The 18,153-nt window shown below is 40.9% G+C and overlaps 1 protein-coding gene across 1 annotated transcript in view; it reads right to left on the reverse strand.

Moving 5' to 3' along the window:
• The window catches only part of EYS (eyes shut homolog), a gene marked incomplete at both ends in the record, with an annotated part of 674,316 nt that overhangs the window by 501,675 nt on the left and 154,488 nt on the right, over positions 1-18,153 (reverse strand). Inside the window, 3 exons of the mRNA XM_081346243.1 lie at positions 12,639-12,784; positions 14,996-15,103; positions 15,425-15,521. Of these exons, the coding sequence (XP_081202369.1) occupies positions 12,639-12,784; positions 14,996-15,103; positions 15,425-15,521 (351 nt within the window). The remainder of the gene's footprint in view (positions 1-12,638; positions 12,785-14,995; positions 15,104-15,424; positions 15,522-18,153) is intronic.

Here is an 18,153-nt window from a genome sequence, read left to right on the forward strand (position 1 = left end):
TGCTCCAGGCTTCTAATTCCACTTTGGGCACAAAGCCAGATAGGTGGACTTGGGCTAGTTACTTTCTTTTAGCCCTAGGAAGGAGGCAATGCAAACCACTTCTGAAAAACCTTGCAAGAAAACTGCAGGGACTTACCCAGGCAATCACCGAGACTCAGGTACGATTGAATGGAAGGAGGGAAAAAAGGCTGACCCAGGAATCATTATGAACAATCATTGTGTTGCCATTATTTTTAAAGAAACATGTATTAAAAACTCTTAACACTTCTTGGATTACATCATTTAAAGAAACAGCCTCACCAGAATGATATCCACTGGGGAAGAAAATTGTTTTGTATAAATGGAATATTCCTCTATATTTTATTTACTCCAAATCCAACTTTGCCTGAAATTTCTTACCATTTTTTTTCTTTCCTCAAATTACTTCCTTTCTCACAGCCTAATGCTTAGCAATAAGCTGCAGAAAAGTATTAGCATATAACTGCTGTGAAATCATTATGATGAGATAGATATGGAAAATAAACTGCAATGTGCACTTAAAGACACTGTATCCCTCTTGAGCAGTAAAAATATGGAAACCTGTAGATAAGGATTATACTTTCAGTACCTACATGCACGAGCTGTGGGGAGGGAACGTGCATAAGAAGAAATGCTTGCCACTGTGACTATATGCATTGCAGGTTTAATTACACCCTCTAAACTTTCTTTAGTCTCTTCGATTAGCCTTGGTAGATATCCAAAACTCAGGTGCCTTAATAAACTTCAGCTGTCTATCCTAGATATGTGTATGGATAGCAAGTGACATGCCCTCCTCCTCAGACAGATACATTTATATTCTTTACAGACATGAAATTTTCAAGGCTTTTTAAAAAACAATTATGTTTCAGTGAAATTAGAGCTGGGACAATTTGCTAGAAAAATAAATGTCTCCTTTCCTCACTATCCTATATCCCCAGGATAGAAAGGAGTTTCTCTCAAGCTTCACAATTTAAAACAAATGTTGATAGTCAACCTTCCCCTCCTCTTTGAATAACAGCCACAGACAATAGCATCTGACCTAGAAAAATGGTTGCTGCATTAGTAACACAATAATTGTTGCTACTGCTATTACTTAGGGACTCACAGTAAAGGAACTCATGAGAAAAGCTGGAGTATGGCCAACAGTAAAAAAAAAGAAATATTTGAGGAATTTCTTTTCTTCCAATTTATCTGCCTAACAACATGTGAGGAATGTTAAGAAAACTCTGTGCACAGTCTGAAATGAAAGAGCGATCCTATTTCCCTTTAGACTTGCAAGGCTGTTTTGTTTTTTCAGTTCATTACAAACTCTGTCAACTTTTAGTAAAAGACTAGACAATCTACGACCCATTGGGTCATCCTTTGAGAGGAAGTTAGTACAGTCTGATGTGACCAGAATTAACATTAAATTTTAGGCTGACCACATTTTTTTATCCCAATGCTGGATGATCTCATGATCATCTAAGAAGATTATATATCATAAATAGAACAATAATTGCAGTGCCAAAAGACTGCCAATAAGAGGTCAATATTTATAGAAGTAAACAGATAAACAGAATGATCACAGGTGGGCAAAAAAGCAATAGGAGTAGGAGCAGCTTCTGATTTCCTACCAACTTCCCCATTGTCTTTCCTTGTGGGAAGCTGGCAGGCAATGTCAGAAATCATTACCACATTTATTTTATGTATTTTATTTTAATTCCATTTATATCCCGCCCTTCTCCGAAGACTCAGGGCAGCTTACAAGCTTAGCAGTAGCCTTCATTCTATGTATATGCCTGCTTATTAGGGCTTTCACACACACACATCAAGCGGCATTATTACAAAGTCAGCTTAATTGCCCCCAACAATCTGGGTCCTCATTTTACCTACCTCAGAAGGATGGAAGGCTGAGTCAACCTTGAGCCTGGTGGGATGGGAACCTGCACTAATTGCAGGCAGCTGGTGTTACTTAAGGAGGCATTAGCCCACTGCTCCACCAAGGCTCTTGGTGGAGTGATCACAACTTTGTGAATAAAAGCAATCAGAAGACCCTTGAAATGGGTCTCAGGTTTTTTTTTATGCAGTCTATAAATAGTGGGTTATAAGTACCTTAATTCAAAAATTGTTGTGGTATGATGCACTCTCTGGGCTAATTGCAAGGTACAAGCAGACAAACAATCAGAGTTTAGGAGTATATAGGTATGGTAAAAAGATATGTGGGAAAGCTGAAATCAGCTCTCTCATCTCCAACCTCAGACAGTGATGTTGTCTTCTCAGGGTACTGTCTTTCCTTGAATGCTTTCTAATATCTATATGAAACCAATGGGAGATAAATTCTGGATTGAAGAGTCATCAATATATAAACAGCATGCCACTCAGTCTCTCTTTACCCTCATCCCATTCCAACAAGGCAAAACAATTCTTGGAGGCAGTTTTTGATCTGATAAGGACAAATAAAGTGAAGCTTCACAAATCAGAAGCACTATTGATTGGGAAATTTTGTATGCATGGACATTTTGAACTGGATTTAGATAAGGTTACAAGTTCTATAAAACCTCAAATATGCTGGTTAGCATTATGCTTGGATTTAGTGCTACCTCCCATGGCATGGGAGTTCAGGATAACTTTTTCAACAACCCCAAATGGCTCCTATCTGCAGCCCTATCTGGAAGGAACATTTCCTCAGGATAATTCTTATGTTCTGCTTATGGACCATTTGTCTTCTGAATTGGGTTACTTTCTGCTACTTGTGTCATGGTTACACAGTTGTTGTTGTTGTTGTTGTTTTTACTGTGGAATGAACTTTATATGAGGCTACCCTTAAAAATACCTGGAAGTGAGAAATTCATCAGGAAAAGCCTTTATGCTGGTATGTTCACTACCAAAAGCTTATTGATTTGACATAGGGCCAAAGATGCAAAACCCTAAACTTCCTTTGAAATATTTTCTATCTTTTAAATAAATTCTCTTTCATGAAATTGAAGGAACTAAGAAGAAAATAAGGACAATGAATATGAATTTATGTACCTGGCAGTGCTGGTTTTAATGTTTAAAATCTTTAAAAGCCTAAACTGGTAGAAATTGGTAGATGATTTAAAATACTGTTTGCATATAAATGATTCTACTTGGGTTTTAAGGCCAACCTTTGGATGAGGCCCCTTAGGCAAAATATGTATAGATGTATACTTACATGTATATATGAAAGAAAAAAAACTAGTTGGGCATATATTTCCTTTGTAATCAGCTAAATATATTGCTTGGTTATATCCCCATAAATCCAATCCCTTTAAACTGCTGACATATTGACTTTTTAAATTGTCATTTTCATATCTTAAGCAGAAAAAGTTGGCACCTTTGCAAACAATATGATTTTGTTTTTTATGAATTAGGTGACATAAAACCAATACAACATAGAGTAGTCATGCATCATCATAGCTATATAGTACATTTCTAAAAACACATGTTTCTCAAATTTTCAAGCTGTCAATAAATCCAACACTGAACACCAACTTATTAATTGATGGGAACTGTGATTTTTTTTCTCCTTTGTTCACAGTCTGGTAGCTTATATGGTCCTTGAAAAAGCTTCCCTACATCGCACTCTCTGGATTGGCAAATAAGAACATTTTGCTTATCATAATTTGTCCCAAGCAGTATAAACTAAAATTCAATAACAACATCAATGGCTTTTAGCAAGGAATCTTATCAAAAAGGAGTGGTTAACAGACCAAAACTTGAATACAATACAAGCTCACCAAAATGATGCTACAACCATAAGATTAATTTTTAATATTTATGCAAATAGGCTTGCCTAAATAGGCCCAATGAGCTAAATGCAGCTGCTCATTTGTGTTCGGCAGCCCAATAATTATGTCAAATAAACTGCTACATTCAGGAGGCAAAATAAGAATTGCTAGTTGTCACATTAGCTGTTCATTTTAGTCATCAATGTTGTATAACATGGAACAATCTGTCACCCTCCTGTTCTGCATCTTAAACTGGGATTAGATTAAAAAATAAAAATAAAAAGGAATGAGGACAAAGGGAGAAATTAGGATAAAACAGCCAACGTGCCACAAGGAAGCCACAGTTCCATTTGCCAAGCACAGCTACTCAGAATGGAGCCTCCATCTCATCAACATTATTAGTGTTTTCCTAGTATTGCAACAGAAGACTTTCCATTCTAGATGTTCCCCATGGAGGGAAAGCCTTCATAATTGTCAATTAGCTGGGCTACAGGACTGTCCTATCTACCCTAGATGTGGATTCAATCCATAGCTTGGTTCTTGGCTGCACAGGCCTTCCAGAAAGGCCTGTGACTGAGAAATGCAGGCCTGGCTGCAGAAGATGCTGCAGAAAAAGTGGGCTGGTGAGGAAAGGCCTGGCTGCAAGGTAAGTGGAGTGCATGGAGCAGTTTATATTAGGCTAGGGCTTGTTTTCGGGGGTAGGCCTTACTTTTGGGAAAACACAGTAGTGAGTGCTGACCTTCCCTGGCCATTTTTGCTGTGTTTGCCAAAGAGCTGCCTGGTTCCTCTATTTTATTTTATTTTTGTCACTCAGACAGGGAAATACTGACTTGGTATGAGATCTGTGAGAAGGTCTGCGTTCCCATAAGGAAGCCAAAATACAGTAGAACTTTGCTCAGCATTTTTTTCTTAGATAAGATAAGGAAGAGAGAGAAGGGAAGCATTGCAAAGTGCTGAATCATAAATATGTATGTGTGTATGTATGTATATATGTGTATGTGTGTATGTATGTATATATGTGTATGTATATGTGTGTATATGCATGCATATGCTTGTCTATGTGTGAAGAAAGAGAGAAAGAAAGAAAGGAAAGAAAAAGAAAGAAAGAAAGTGTTGTGTAGCGGGTTCTTTGGCGCAGGAATGAAGATGAGGCAAGTGAGTATAGGAAAACTCATGGTTTATTGCTTGCAAGATCTTAACAGAGAATTGGGCTGTAACCAGCCGCAATATATAGTCTAGTGGCTAGCCCCTAGGCAGCAGCCAGTAGGTTTGAAGCAACCATTGCTGCCTAGGGACAGCCAATAGCAGCATTGGAGACTTGTAGTCTGGGTTGCTGGAGAGTCATTAGCTGCTCCAGCAACCCATGTGGTATTACCATTGAGCCCAATACATAACACCCCTCCCCTCTTAGATCAGAAAATATTGTAACACAATTTAGACTTATCTAGTATCATTATCAAAACAATCCTAAATAATAATAATAGAAAATAAACCCATTTCAGTTACAAGGTTAACTTACAGCATCTGAATCAATAGGCTTCATTGACAGCACAGTAAACAGTTAACATCATAGCATCTGAATCAATAGGCCTTTATTGACAGCACACTAGACAATTAACATCATAACTCCCAGTTTCTGTAGTACAGTGGCAAGTTACAATACAACAACATTATAGATCTTTATTTTACAACGTAATCAGCAAGAGCTTGTGTGCTCTAGTGGAACGTCTCGGAGTTCCAATCACTTTGTGGTCTACCAGCTTACCCAGTAGGCTGGGTAGACCCATGTCCCTTGTTGCTCCTGAGTCAAAGGGATTAGATGCTCTCTGGGTGGCCTCCCCAGGTTGGCCCACATCACAGACTGATCAGCAGAGTAGACACAGCGGTTACTGAAATCTGGTTGGCTTGCTCCTTCAGGGGATCCATGTTGCATACCTGGACTTCCCACTTATCCATCTGGTTCCACATCGGTTATGAAGGAAAAGTCCTGAGAGTCCAAGTGAGGACTATCTTGGCCGCAAGTTTGAGGACATTGGGAGGGACTTATGACACAGTGCTCACTTAGTGGCCATTCTGGAAACCGTTTTCTGAGTTGATCAATGTGGCGTCTGACAAGTCGCCCTCCCTCCAGCCCCACTTCATAAGATGGGGCCCAGATGCTTTGGTAATTTTACCAGGAACCCACAGATTCCCATGACCATAGTTCCTGGCCCAAACCCAAACTTAATCGCCCATTTGAAGCCCCCTTGGGGGCTTCTGCTGCCACTCTATCTGGATGCAACCTGTCCAGTTTAGTGATCAATCGCCTCCCCTAATGCAGTTCTGCAGGACTTTTGCCTGTAGCAGTGCAGGGCGTAGAATGCTGGCAGAGTAGAAAATCTGCCAATCTGTGATGCCAGTCACCTGTTACAATGTGCTTGAGTGATTCCTTCGTTGTCCTCATCATGTGTTCAGCTTGACCATTAGAAGACGGATGAAAAGGTGCAGACATTGCATGTCTGATGAGATTTGCTCTAAGGAAGTCCTGAAATTCAGCAGCAGTGAATTGGGCCCCATTGTCTGAAACTAAGACATCTGGCAACCCATGTGTGGCAAAGAGTTTTCTCAGCACTTTGATGGTCCTAGCAGTAGTCATGTTAGGGACTGGAATTACTTCCAGCCATCTGGAGTGGCTGTCCACCACTATGAGAAAGAGCTGGCCCTGAAAGGGCCCAGCATAGTCTATGTGAATCCTAGACCAAGGAGTGTGTGTTTCCTCCCACCTGTGAACTGGAGCCTGTGGCATTTCAGGCCTAGATTGCTGGCATGTATAACAACCATGGACTTGTGCCTCAATGTCCTTGTCAAGGCCAGGCCACCAAAGGTAGCTTCTTGCTAAAGCTTTCATTCTGACAATGCCTGGATGGCCTTCATGTAATGATTGTAAGACCCTGTCCCCCAGGGAAGAGGAAATTATGACTCTGTTTCCCCATAAAATGCACCCTTTGTGGGCAGAAAGCTCATGTCTTCTGACAAAATAATTCTGAAATTCAGAACCTGGGCTTTTATCCAACCACCCCATGTATACCCATGAAAGTACTCTACTAAGTTTTCTATCTGTAGCTGTTTCAGCAGCAATGTCCCCAGTATGGAGGAGAAATTCAGGCAGGTCCTGTATGGACAGAATTCTGGTAGCAGGAGCTGGATCTGGTTCCATTAGTGGCAGTGGTAGTCTGCTGAGGCCATCAGCATAGCCCATTTCTTTGCCCGGTTTGTGAATCAATTGAAACTTGTATGCAGAAGGAAAAACAGACCATCTCAACATTCTTGGGGACAGTATTTGGGGGGTTTGTTTTTCTGTTGTGAAAAGTCCCAACAGTGGCTTGTGGTCTGTAAAGACCGTGAAGTCCGTACCATATAAATAGTCATGGAATTTTTTAATTCCAGCAACAATGGCTAGGGCCTCTTTGTCAATCTGAACATAGTTGCGCTCAGCAGAGGACAATGTCCTTCAGTAGAATACTATAGGAACCTGTGTTCCATTCTTTTCTAAGTGACTTAAAACTGCCCCCACCCCATAGGGAGATGCATCACATGCAAGACATACAGGTTTAGACTCTTTGTAATGAGTTACAGTGGACTTTTCTGACAATAGTGCTTTTAAGTCCTGGAAACTTTCTTCATGTAAATTAGTCCATTTCCATGGAGCTTTCTTATCTAAAAGCCTGTGCAAAGGCTCTGCTAATGCTGCCTTATGAGGTAGAAAGGTGTGATAGAAGTTAAGGAGACCCAAGAATGCTTGTAGCTCACCTTTGGATTTGGGTCTAGGAGCCATTTTAATGGCCTTCACTTTAGATTCAGCAGGGTGAATGCCGTTAGCATCAATTCTGAATCCCAAGAATTCTGTTGAAAGAACCCCAATACTACACTTGCTCTTTTTTAATTTGAGGCCTGCTTCACGAAACCTCTGTAAAACAGCTCTGAGCCTGCTGGATTCCCCAGCAATAAGAACATCATCAAAATAATGGGAGACACCCTGAATGCCCTTAATTGTGCGTTCCATTATGCCCTGGATAATGCCTGGGGCAACACTGACTCCATACTGTAAGCATTTTACTTTGAAAGCCCCCCTGTGAGTCATGATCATCTGAGCCACAGCTGTGGCCTCATCAACTGGCAATTGCTGATAGGCCTGTGCTAAATCAAGTTTAGCAAAAATAGTACCCCCTTCCAAGGAGGCTAAAATGTGGTTGACCACTGGAACTGTGTACGCGTGTTGCTTGAAGGCTTTGTGTAGGGTGCATTTATCATCAGCACAAATGCGAATTTCCCTCTTGGCTGTAAGTGGGGTGACTATAGGAGTTTCCCACTCCCCCCCCATTAACTGGCTTTAAAACGCCCTGTTCTACAAGCTTGTCAAGTTCAGAATCAATTTTATGTTTTAAGGCAAAGGGGACCCTTTGAGGCTTAACCCTAATTGGAACTACGTTGGGGTCTAGCTTGAATGAGATAGGCGGGCCTGTGTATGTTCCTAGGGCAGAATCAAAAACCTCAGCATAATCATCACATACTAATGAGAGGTTTGCAGTTTGTGTCCGGTTGATACCAGTAATCTGAATACCTAAGGCATCAAACCAATCGAGTCCAATGTGACTCATTCTCTGGTCCCCTATTACTATGACATCCAGTTGCCCATGAAACCCCTTAAATTTTACAGTCAAGGTGGCTTCTCCCTTAACTTTAACTTGAGCATTTTAAAAGTCATTAGAATTATGTCTGAGGGCCTCAGTTTGGCCCAATTGTTACTGTGCCTACACACGAAGTCAAAAGTGTCTTGAGAAATAATGGAGACTGCAGAGCCAGAGTCCAATTCCATTTTACAAGGAACTCCTTGTAGATCTACCAAGAGTCTGAGTTTAAGTTTGAGGGGGTGTCAGGCCCCAGTGCAGCATACACTTCTACGGCTTCTGAAAAACCCCACACTAACTGGACCCTGGGCCCCAGTACCTCTCCTAGTCAGTTCTTCCGACTGGTGTTTGGGTGGCCAGTCCCCTCTGGCAGGCTCTGCAAACCGCTGCAATGTGGCCTGTCTGGCCGCAGGCTCTGCACATGGCTGACCGGAATCTGCAATTGGTGCGAAAATGGCTGCCACCGCACCCTTTACATCTAGGTAAAAGAACTGCCTTGTAAGTGTTCTCTTGCTGCTGGCTGTTGCGGTGTTGCGCGTTGGGCTGCTCTCGAAGTTTGTTGATTTCTGGTTCTTCCTCCTCGGAGGACTCTTCGGGGCATTTGGCGTCCTCGTGGTGGACCGTTTCTTCATGCTTTGTCATTTTAGCAGGCTGGACTGCTTGAACTGCACCCCCGGCAGCTTTGTCGGCCAAAACTTCATCTTGTGCTTCTGAAAAAGTTAAATTCGGTCTGACAAAAAGTCTTTGTTGAAGTGTTCGGTTCCATAGGCTGCAAATGAGCTGATCTCGTAGTCTCTCTTCTAAGTTCGAAAATTTGCAAAGGTGTATGGCCTGCCTCAGGCCCGCAATGAATTCTGAAGCTGATTCACAGGTTTGCTGCACTCTCTGGTCAAACTTGAAATGCCAGGCCATCTCAGACATCTTGGGCTGGAAATGTTTGGTTAACTTCTTCCTGAGGTCTGTGTAAGAGACCAATTCTATTGGCGTTGGAGCAAAGAGGTTCTCAGCCAAATCAAAGGTTGCGGGGCCACAGAGGAAGAGTAGCGTTGCAGCCTTGAGGCCTTCTTCCTCAATTTGGTTTGCCCAGAGGTAGTTTTCTACCTGGGACAAATAAGATAGCCATTCTTCTGGATGCTTCACATCGAATTTTCAAAGTCTTCCGACCTTCGGCATTCTGTTTCTTGCTGGTTCCTGCGATTTCTTCCGATCCTGCTTCCCAGGCTCAGGGAATGAGTCCGCTGAGCATGAGGTCGCTAGTGTAGCTTGCTAGCCGACCTTGAGGGAGGGAGGGAATGCCTTTTCCCTCCGGCGTGTGCTGCCTTCCCCTCTGAGACTTCAGCTCTTTTTCAGGGAAGCAGGATCCCACCTTCATCGCCAGTGTTGTGTAGTGGATTCTTTGGCGCAGGAATGAAGATGAGGCAAGTGAGTATAGGAAAACCCATGGTTTATTGCTTGCAAGAACTAAACAGAGAATTGGGCTGTAACCAGCTGCAATATATAGTCTAGCTCCTAGGCGGCAGCCAATATGTTTGAAGCAACCATTGCTGCCTAGGGACAGCCAATAGCAGTATTGGAGACTTGTAGTCTGGGTTGCTGGAGAGTCATTAGCTGCTCCAGCAACCCACGTGCTATTTCCATTGAGCCCAATAGATAACAGAAAGAAAGAAAGAAAGAAAGAAAGGAAGGAAGGAAGGAAGGAAGGAAGGAAGGAAGGAAGGAAGGAAGGAAGGAAGGAAGGAAGGAAGGAAAGATGGACAATGGAGAACATTCTGAAATATTTCTTTCAGAGAGACTTTGGATTTGGGTTGCACATGAGCAGCAACACTGACTGGCCCTGTGACATAGATAGTGTTATGGACTTCTAAGATAAAAGAAGAAAACCTGGCAAACTATTGGTCTGTCAGCCACCTGTAAGTAATGCTTGAGAGTCAAGTAGAGGTGGCTCTATTTGGAAGAGTCATGAGTCCTAGAACATGCCACCAGCTAAAGAGGGCTAAGCGGTGACCTTGATGAAAGCGTAATGAGGGGTGGGAATCAACTCCCTCCTCCAGCTGCTTTCCCCATTGGTGGAAATAACTCTCCTGTTTCTTCACCCATGCTTTTATGATTTCATGTCCCAAGTACATCTTGTTTCTTACCCTGTGGACAACTTCCATCTCTGACTTCCATATCTGTCCTTTTTGGGATTTCTCTAGCTCTGACCCACATATTTTTGTGTGGAAGGGTCCAACTTCCATTCTTCCCATTTACCAGAATTTCTTCTCAAACTGATAAGCAACAACTCTGTCTTTGACCTAGCCAAATCTTTTTTTTTTTTTTTGCTGAAGGCTCTAAGTCAGGGGTCCCCAACTTCTGGGCCATGGCCTACTAGTGGGACATGGAGCTGCACGGATGCATGTGTGCTTGCCAGATGCCCACACAAACCCATCCCGTCTCTTCCCTCCTCTGCCGGTTCTGAAAGCTGGAAAGGTTGGGGAACTCTGCTCTAAGTCTCTAGCCTGTGCTTATCTCTGCTTCATATACTGTTTTGACAAGCCAATTACAATGTAAGACTTACAAATCTGGGGGTCTAAGCTTTGTATACATCAGGTAGGTAGTGAAGGCACCACTTGCTATATCAGCATATCTTCCTCCAGGCTCAAGACATGAAGAAAAGCACGTTGCTGTGGTTGTGAGGAAGAGAGTAAGGAGAGTTTGAGTGGGGTCAATGAACAAAAATAAAGAATTCTTGACAAAGGAGGAAGGACTTTGAGAAGAATTAGCTTTCCTAGGAGTGCTGAGCTGCACTGGGAGGTATTGACCTAAGGAGGTACCCTAGAAAATAGAAAAATCCCAAACAGAATAATAGATAGAGGATATGTGCCCATTTTAAAAACCTTTTTCTGTTCCTCTGTTGTTGTATGCAGTGCTTTTACTATTTATTTTTTTATTTAGTTAAGTCGGCTCATATTCCTGCTCATCTTCTTATAGAGATCCTAGGTAGTTAACAATATATAACAACAGAATACAAATAAATATGAAAAGAACAATACAATATTCCATAAGACAATCACAATAAAAAAAATAAATCCAGCAACAACTACACAGGCTCAAACTAAGCATCTCTCCTTCCCATGCTAGGATGATATCCATGTTGTGACAGCTTTTCAAAAAAAAAAGGTGGGGGGAGGAATTTAATCTTGAATTGGTAGTGGTAGTGGTATGGGGTTCCATAAAGCAGGCACCGCAACTAAAAAGGCCCAAATTCTGATTTCCACAAGATGACATTTTCAACCATTGGGGGCACGCAGCATGCCTTTCCTGCCAGACCTAACGGGACAGGTAGAAACAATTGAGAAGAGGCAGCCCCACAAATTCCCTAGTTCCATGCCATGGAAGCCTTCACAAGTGACAAAAAGCATCTTGAATTGCACTCAGGAGCATACCTGGAGCGAATGCAGCTCATAGAACAGAGTTGTAACTGGTCATGCCTATAATTGCCCATGCTGCCCAAAAATGCAAGACCAGTTGTTGCAATGTGCTTTTTGCACTGTTCTTATATGCAATGCTACAGTTTTTGAATTCAAATAATCCATTATACATGAATAACATATGAACATTTACGTACTAGTGAAAAGATTCCAAGGATTTAGTGCAGCTTCTCTCAGTAAATAATGCATAACTATTTCTATATAAGTTTATATAGAATAAAGAGAAAAGTTTTCAACATTACATTTTAGGAAAGTCAAATGTTCAATAATGAGAAATGTGAATGTAAATCAGTTTTATTGTGCCAAAGTCTGACTGGTTTGTTTTTGTTTTTCTTTCACATAAGTCAGGATTTATGTTGATTCATTAAGCATTCCTACTGTGATATAAACTGGCATAACTGAAAAAGAGGTTTTGATATGTAGGCTTTGCAAAACATAACAGTTTCACTAATAATTATTTTTCTTGGCTGAATTCACAAAATATTGATTTTTGCTCTGGACTATGTAACCTCTCTTTTAATATAATTCAGCTAAGTACCTGGATTGGTAAAGAACCAATAAATCAGAAATGCAGTAAGTACTGTAAGGTCCAGAGGTGCTTAAAAAAGATGCAGATTTAGGAATCACCATGGTAATTATTGATCTATCTTTCAAAAGGTAAGTGACCTCTTTTGCTTATCCAGAATGAAACAATGACTGCTATTATAATGGGATTTGGTTTACATCCACAAAGTACGTTTTAGAAATATGCTAACCTGTAAAACCAGAATCACAAATACACTGGTAGCCTCCAGGCTTGTTGAAGCAACTTCCTCCATGCAAACAAGGAACCGTTTCACACTCATTTATATCCACTTCACATAAGACCCCATAGAAGCCAACTGGGCAGTTGCAAAGGAACCTATCATGTTAGAGAAAAGGAAGATTTCAGAGGATGGCAACATCAGCAAATTCACAATATTTGCCATAAGTTTAACTTACTTCTACTTGGATGCAGAAATGGAGTGGCTTTCAGGAACTCCATTTGGTCTAGATATTTAAGTAAACTGATAGGATTTATCTGACTGATAAAACTGATCTGACCCACAGCTCAGAATATGGTACTATTTTGGTTTTGCTCTTCTGCAAATTATTTCACAGTTACATATGCCAATATCTATGTGTATGAATGAAGGTGGGTTATTTTGGGTAAGTTAAACTGTACTATATGTATAAGGTAAAGGTAAAGGTTCCCCCACATATGCATGCTAGTCGTTTACAACTCTAGGGGCTGGTGCTCATCTCCATTTCAAAGCCGAAGAGCCAGAGCTTGTCCAAGGACGTCTCCATGGTCATGTGGCCGGCATGACTAGACGCCAAAGGCGCACAGAATGCTGTTACCTTCCCACCGTAGTGGTCCCTATTTTTCTACTTGCATTTTTACGTGCTTTCAAACTGCTAGGTTGGCAGAAGCTGGGATGAGTAACAGGCGCTCACTCTGTTACACGGCACTCAGGATTCGACCTGCCAAACTGCCGACCTTCTGATCGACAAGCGTCCTAACCCACTGAGCCACTGCATCCCTATTACTATATGTATAAGGTAAAGGTAAAGGTTCCCCCGCACATGCGTGCTAGTCGTTTCCGACTCTAGGGGCCGGTGCTCATCTCCATTTCAAAGCCGAAGAGCCAGAGCTTGTCCAAGGACGTCTCCATGGTCATGTGGCCGGCATGACTAGACGCCAAAGGCACACAGAATGCTGTTACCTTCCCACCGTAGTGGTCCCTATTTTTCTACTTGCATTTTTACGTGCTTTCGAACTGCTAGGTTGGCAGAAGCTGGGATGAGTAACAGGCGCTCACTCTGTTACACGGCACTCAGGATTCGACCTGCCAAACTGCCGACCTTCTCATCGACAAGCGTCCTAACCCACTGAGCCATCCCTATTACTATATGTATACTTTATAGTTAAATGTTTGATATATATTTTGGGGAAAATACCAAAATATTCTTCCTGCATATCTTTGAAGGGAGAGATAGCCAAACTGAGCCAAACCAGTTGTTATACGTACTATACTACTATACTATCCAGCATTCAAAATAAAAGCCAGCCCAATTCCCAGCCAGGTAGAAAATGCACTTCTGAGAAAAGGAAAATCTAGAAGCTGGAAGAATCCAAGTAATCCCAAAAGAAAGAGCAACAAGGAACTGACTGCCCAAATCACAATCCTGAACACCAGGGAGGGGTACTATAGGTAGATTTTAGTCCCTTTTCTGTTTTCATGTTTTTCTTAATTTGTCAGCAAAGCAATATACCTGGTGGGAGCCCTATACCTCTCAGATGCCACAAGACACTCACCAGGAAGATAGCCAGTGGCGGCAAGCCACTCCAAGGCAGGAAGCAAAGCTTAGATATATGGAGTACACACAAGGGCTTCTGGGAAGGATGGAAACTTCCAACTCTACAACTTAGAGGCTGCCATACCACTACACTCCTCCTCCCCCATCCTCCGATATCTATAAATGTTGGTTTGGTACCCATTCACTCATTTTTAAGTGACTTCATCTTGCCCCAGTTAAAAAAAAGAGAGAATTCAATGTATATTACTGAACTAAATTCCTAATTCTGTTGGATGATCAGTACAGAACTATATTATGTCACTAGTTAAAACTTGTGGCTGGTGATGTGATAGAGATTAAGAGCTGTGAATGAGAGTCAAAGCAGTCATTTTGCAATACTAGAGTTCTGATAAGCAGAAATATTAATGAGCTGATGAAACTCACTGGTCAGTACATAAAAGATATCACGAAAGCAACAACTTTGCTCTGTTTTTATCCTCACCGCCATACTGCATCTGAATGATGGTCTATTTAGCTTTCATAGCTTATGAATGTTAATCAAATTATTCAATAATAATTCTATAATAATAATTACTCTATAATGGTATAATAACTATTCTCCTATTTGTTCACTACAAAACCCTAAGAAATGATCCATAATTGCTTGCTCTGTGCTGTTCAAAAAGTATAGGCTACCTATTTTCTCTAATACTACTTGACATTCTATATCAGCAAAGTGAAAGGTCAAACTTTTTTTTCCTTTAAAAAGAAAAACTTGATTCCAGTCACAAACCTGTTTATAAGATCTATGCATGTTCCGCCGTTTGCACAGGGACTTGATAGGCACTCATTAATCTCCCCTTCACACAGCATCCCAAAAAAGCCATCTCTGCAAAAGCACCTGGATAAAAGGATAGCATTTAGTGAACTGCAAAGAATCTTTAGCAGAAGAAGTAACCAAAAAAAAAAAAGGAAAATACAAGATTTCATTCATATTTTCTGTATATTGTATCACTTAAAATAAACAGTCTGGACAATTTAAACAACTTTTTCTTGGCAGAATACCTGATTAGCTGATTGCACAGATTTTAATTAAAGCCTGGAAATCAGAGAAACTTTAAGCAATGGCTTCTCCCACAAATGATCCAAATCTGTGCCACTAAATACATTATCTTCCTCTAAAACAGTCCTCAAGCCAAGTCTGACACTGATTCTTCCTTACCTATAACTGTTTACCCCATCCACACAGTGACCTTGATTCTTACATGGGTTGGAGATGCATTCATTATTGTCAATTTCACAGTAAGTCCCTTCAAATCCTGAAAGACAGATGAAGCAGTAATGGATCTATGATCTCTTTGACTTAGTTTGAATGTCAGGAGCAGAAATAACAAAGACCCAGGTGAATGCCTTCAAAATTAAGCTTTAAAACACTTGGATTATTTTCACCTGTTCAATCTAACAAGCAATGCTTCCCCATAGAGATGATTACATGTCGAATAATACTTTAATGCAGGGGCAAAATAAAGAGGAATGCAAGAAATGAGCATCTAGCAAAATCTGCCAGGGCACTGTTACCTTTTTGAAAAACTTGCAAATGTTATATTAAAATAGTAGTTTACTGTCTTCAAAAACTATGCAAATCTGTCATATCATGGGTCTTAAGCTACCATACATCTCAATGTTTCTCAGTCTGGGCAGTTTGAAAATATGTGGATGTCAACTCTCAGAATTTCCCAGCCAGCATAGCTAGATTATTATCTATTATCTATGTTCTAGATCAGTGATGGCAAAACTTTTAGAGACCGAGTGCCCAAACTGCAACCCAAAACCCACTTATGTATCGTCGGGTGCAGGGTCGGCATGGCCCACTGGGTGGGTGTGGCCCATTAGGTGGGCGTGGTTGCGGTGGCAACAGCAGACTGGGTGGGACTAAAAAGTTCAATCAATCAATTCCAACTTTGTGAGATCCTTTTTTTCCCCACAAGAAGTTGAAATTGATTGATTCAACCTTTTTTTTTTGCACACAGCAGTGGAGGCCTAAAGCAAAAAGGTTTTATAAAACCTAGCTGAAGGCCTAGGACTGGGGCGATGGCGTGCATGTCCACAGAGAGGTCTCCACGTGCCACCTGTGGCACGTGTGCCATAGGTTCGCCACCACAGTTCTAGATGATGATGATGATGTTACTGTATGACATTGTTGCAGGAGCTAGCTGCTAGAAGACCACATTGAAATTACAGAGTAGTAGTTTGGCTTGGGAAGATACAAGTCTTGTTGTAGGACATGCTTGCATGCTTCCCAAGGTGTGCCACAGAAGGGCGAGCTGGCTTCGCAGTAGAGAGACAAACGGTTCTTTGTGCAGCACTACCCAAGGCTCCTTCCCTTCCCAGAGCCCCTTGCAGAACAAGCATCACAACTGGGAATGTTCAGAGCAAGCAGGAATCTGCCTGCCTGCACAGAGCATCACGTCTCCCCACTAAAGTGGTGCCTATTTATCTACTCACATAGACCATGCTTTTGAACTGTTAGGTGGATAGAAGCTGAAGCAAGTGACAAGAGGTCACTTTGCCATGCTAAACTCAAACTGCCAGAGCAGAAACCATCTGCAGTGTCACTAAGCCACTGAGCCACTGTACCTCTTATACATTCTAGATATTCTACAGCAGACATGTCAAACCCGCAACGTCACATGATGTCGCGAGACGTATTGGGACTGTTTTGCCATTGCCGGCAATGGGGTGGGTGCGGCTTCCGGATGATGCGTCTGGCCCATGGTTTGACTCCCCTGTTCTAGAGTAAAAAAAATATTGTCACTTGCAAAGGAGACTTTTTTTCTTCCCTTTTCTATTTTTTATATTGATAAGGCTAGGAATGGGGGGAAATGGTTTAGTATAGATTTAAGTCATTATTTACTTTATTCGTACTCATTGAACCAATTCAGAGATGAACACTTTTTAGAATTGTCATTGCAATTCCTTCTACAAAAATATATATAAAAAATGAATTGTGTTGGCAAAGGAGAGTACATTAATGAAAGCAATGTAAAAAAAATAGCCTGGAGAAAATGTATATTGGGAAAAAAAATAAGAAAATGTGCTTATCAGAATAATAATATTTTTACAAGTTGGTAGACTTGTAAAAAATGGTAGTTGGTAGTTCAAAACTGGGCTTTTATTTTTTTCTTTTCGTTTTTTAAACAAAATCACTGGTAGAGTATGAGGGCTGCAGTGAGGGAAAAAGAAACCTGCACTCCTCTGTATATGGTGATCAGATATTAATGGAACAATGTATGATCCAGCTATACAGAGACCCCAAATGTACTGTTTTCAGCATCTGAGCAATTCTAATATAGATTACTTCTAATAATGATTCAAAATTGAATGTCATTTCAAATGTTGAAAGCAATGTAAAATCTGAGGGTTTTTCAAGAGTGCTTACAATATTGAGTGCCATCACTTAACTAGATCATTCATCAATATAATATTTCTAGTCATTAGACTATAAAGGGGAGAGATTGATATTGATGATTTCATTTGTTGTTATATTAATGGTGTAATGATAGGAGGTATTTAGCCTGCTTTGGTTTTGGAAAAGGTTACATAATTTGACAGAGAAAATTGAACTTAAGATTTAATTTGCTAGAAAATTTGGAACTCAGACATCATGCTAATCACGATAAGATTTACTTTTTTTGGTTTAGTGTGATTTGTAAAATATATTGACAAAAGAGCATTCAAAGTTTATGGTGGTGTGCTTTATTGCTACTGAGAACCAAACATAAGGAGATAATCTTCACTCTTAAGTTAGGACTTCAGCATGCAATGACATTCCTTGAGGCCCTTTTCATCTAAAGTGAGTGTTATGAAAGGAATGAAATCTATTTCAGGAAGAAAAAAAAAAGTAATGTCATTCTTATCATGAAGGTGTGCAATCTCTGTACAAACACAAAG

Source organism: Vipera berus, assembly GCF_964194415.1.
Source record: "Vipera berus genome assembly, chromosome: 1".
In the NCBI taxonomy this organism is placed as follows: domain Eukaryota; kingdom Metazoa; phylum Chordata; class Lepidosauria; order Squamata; family Viperidae; genus Vipera; species Vipera berus.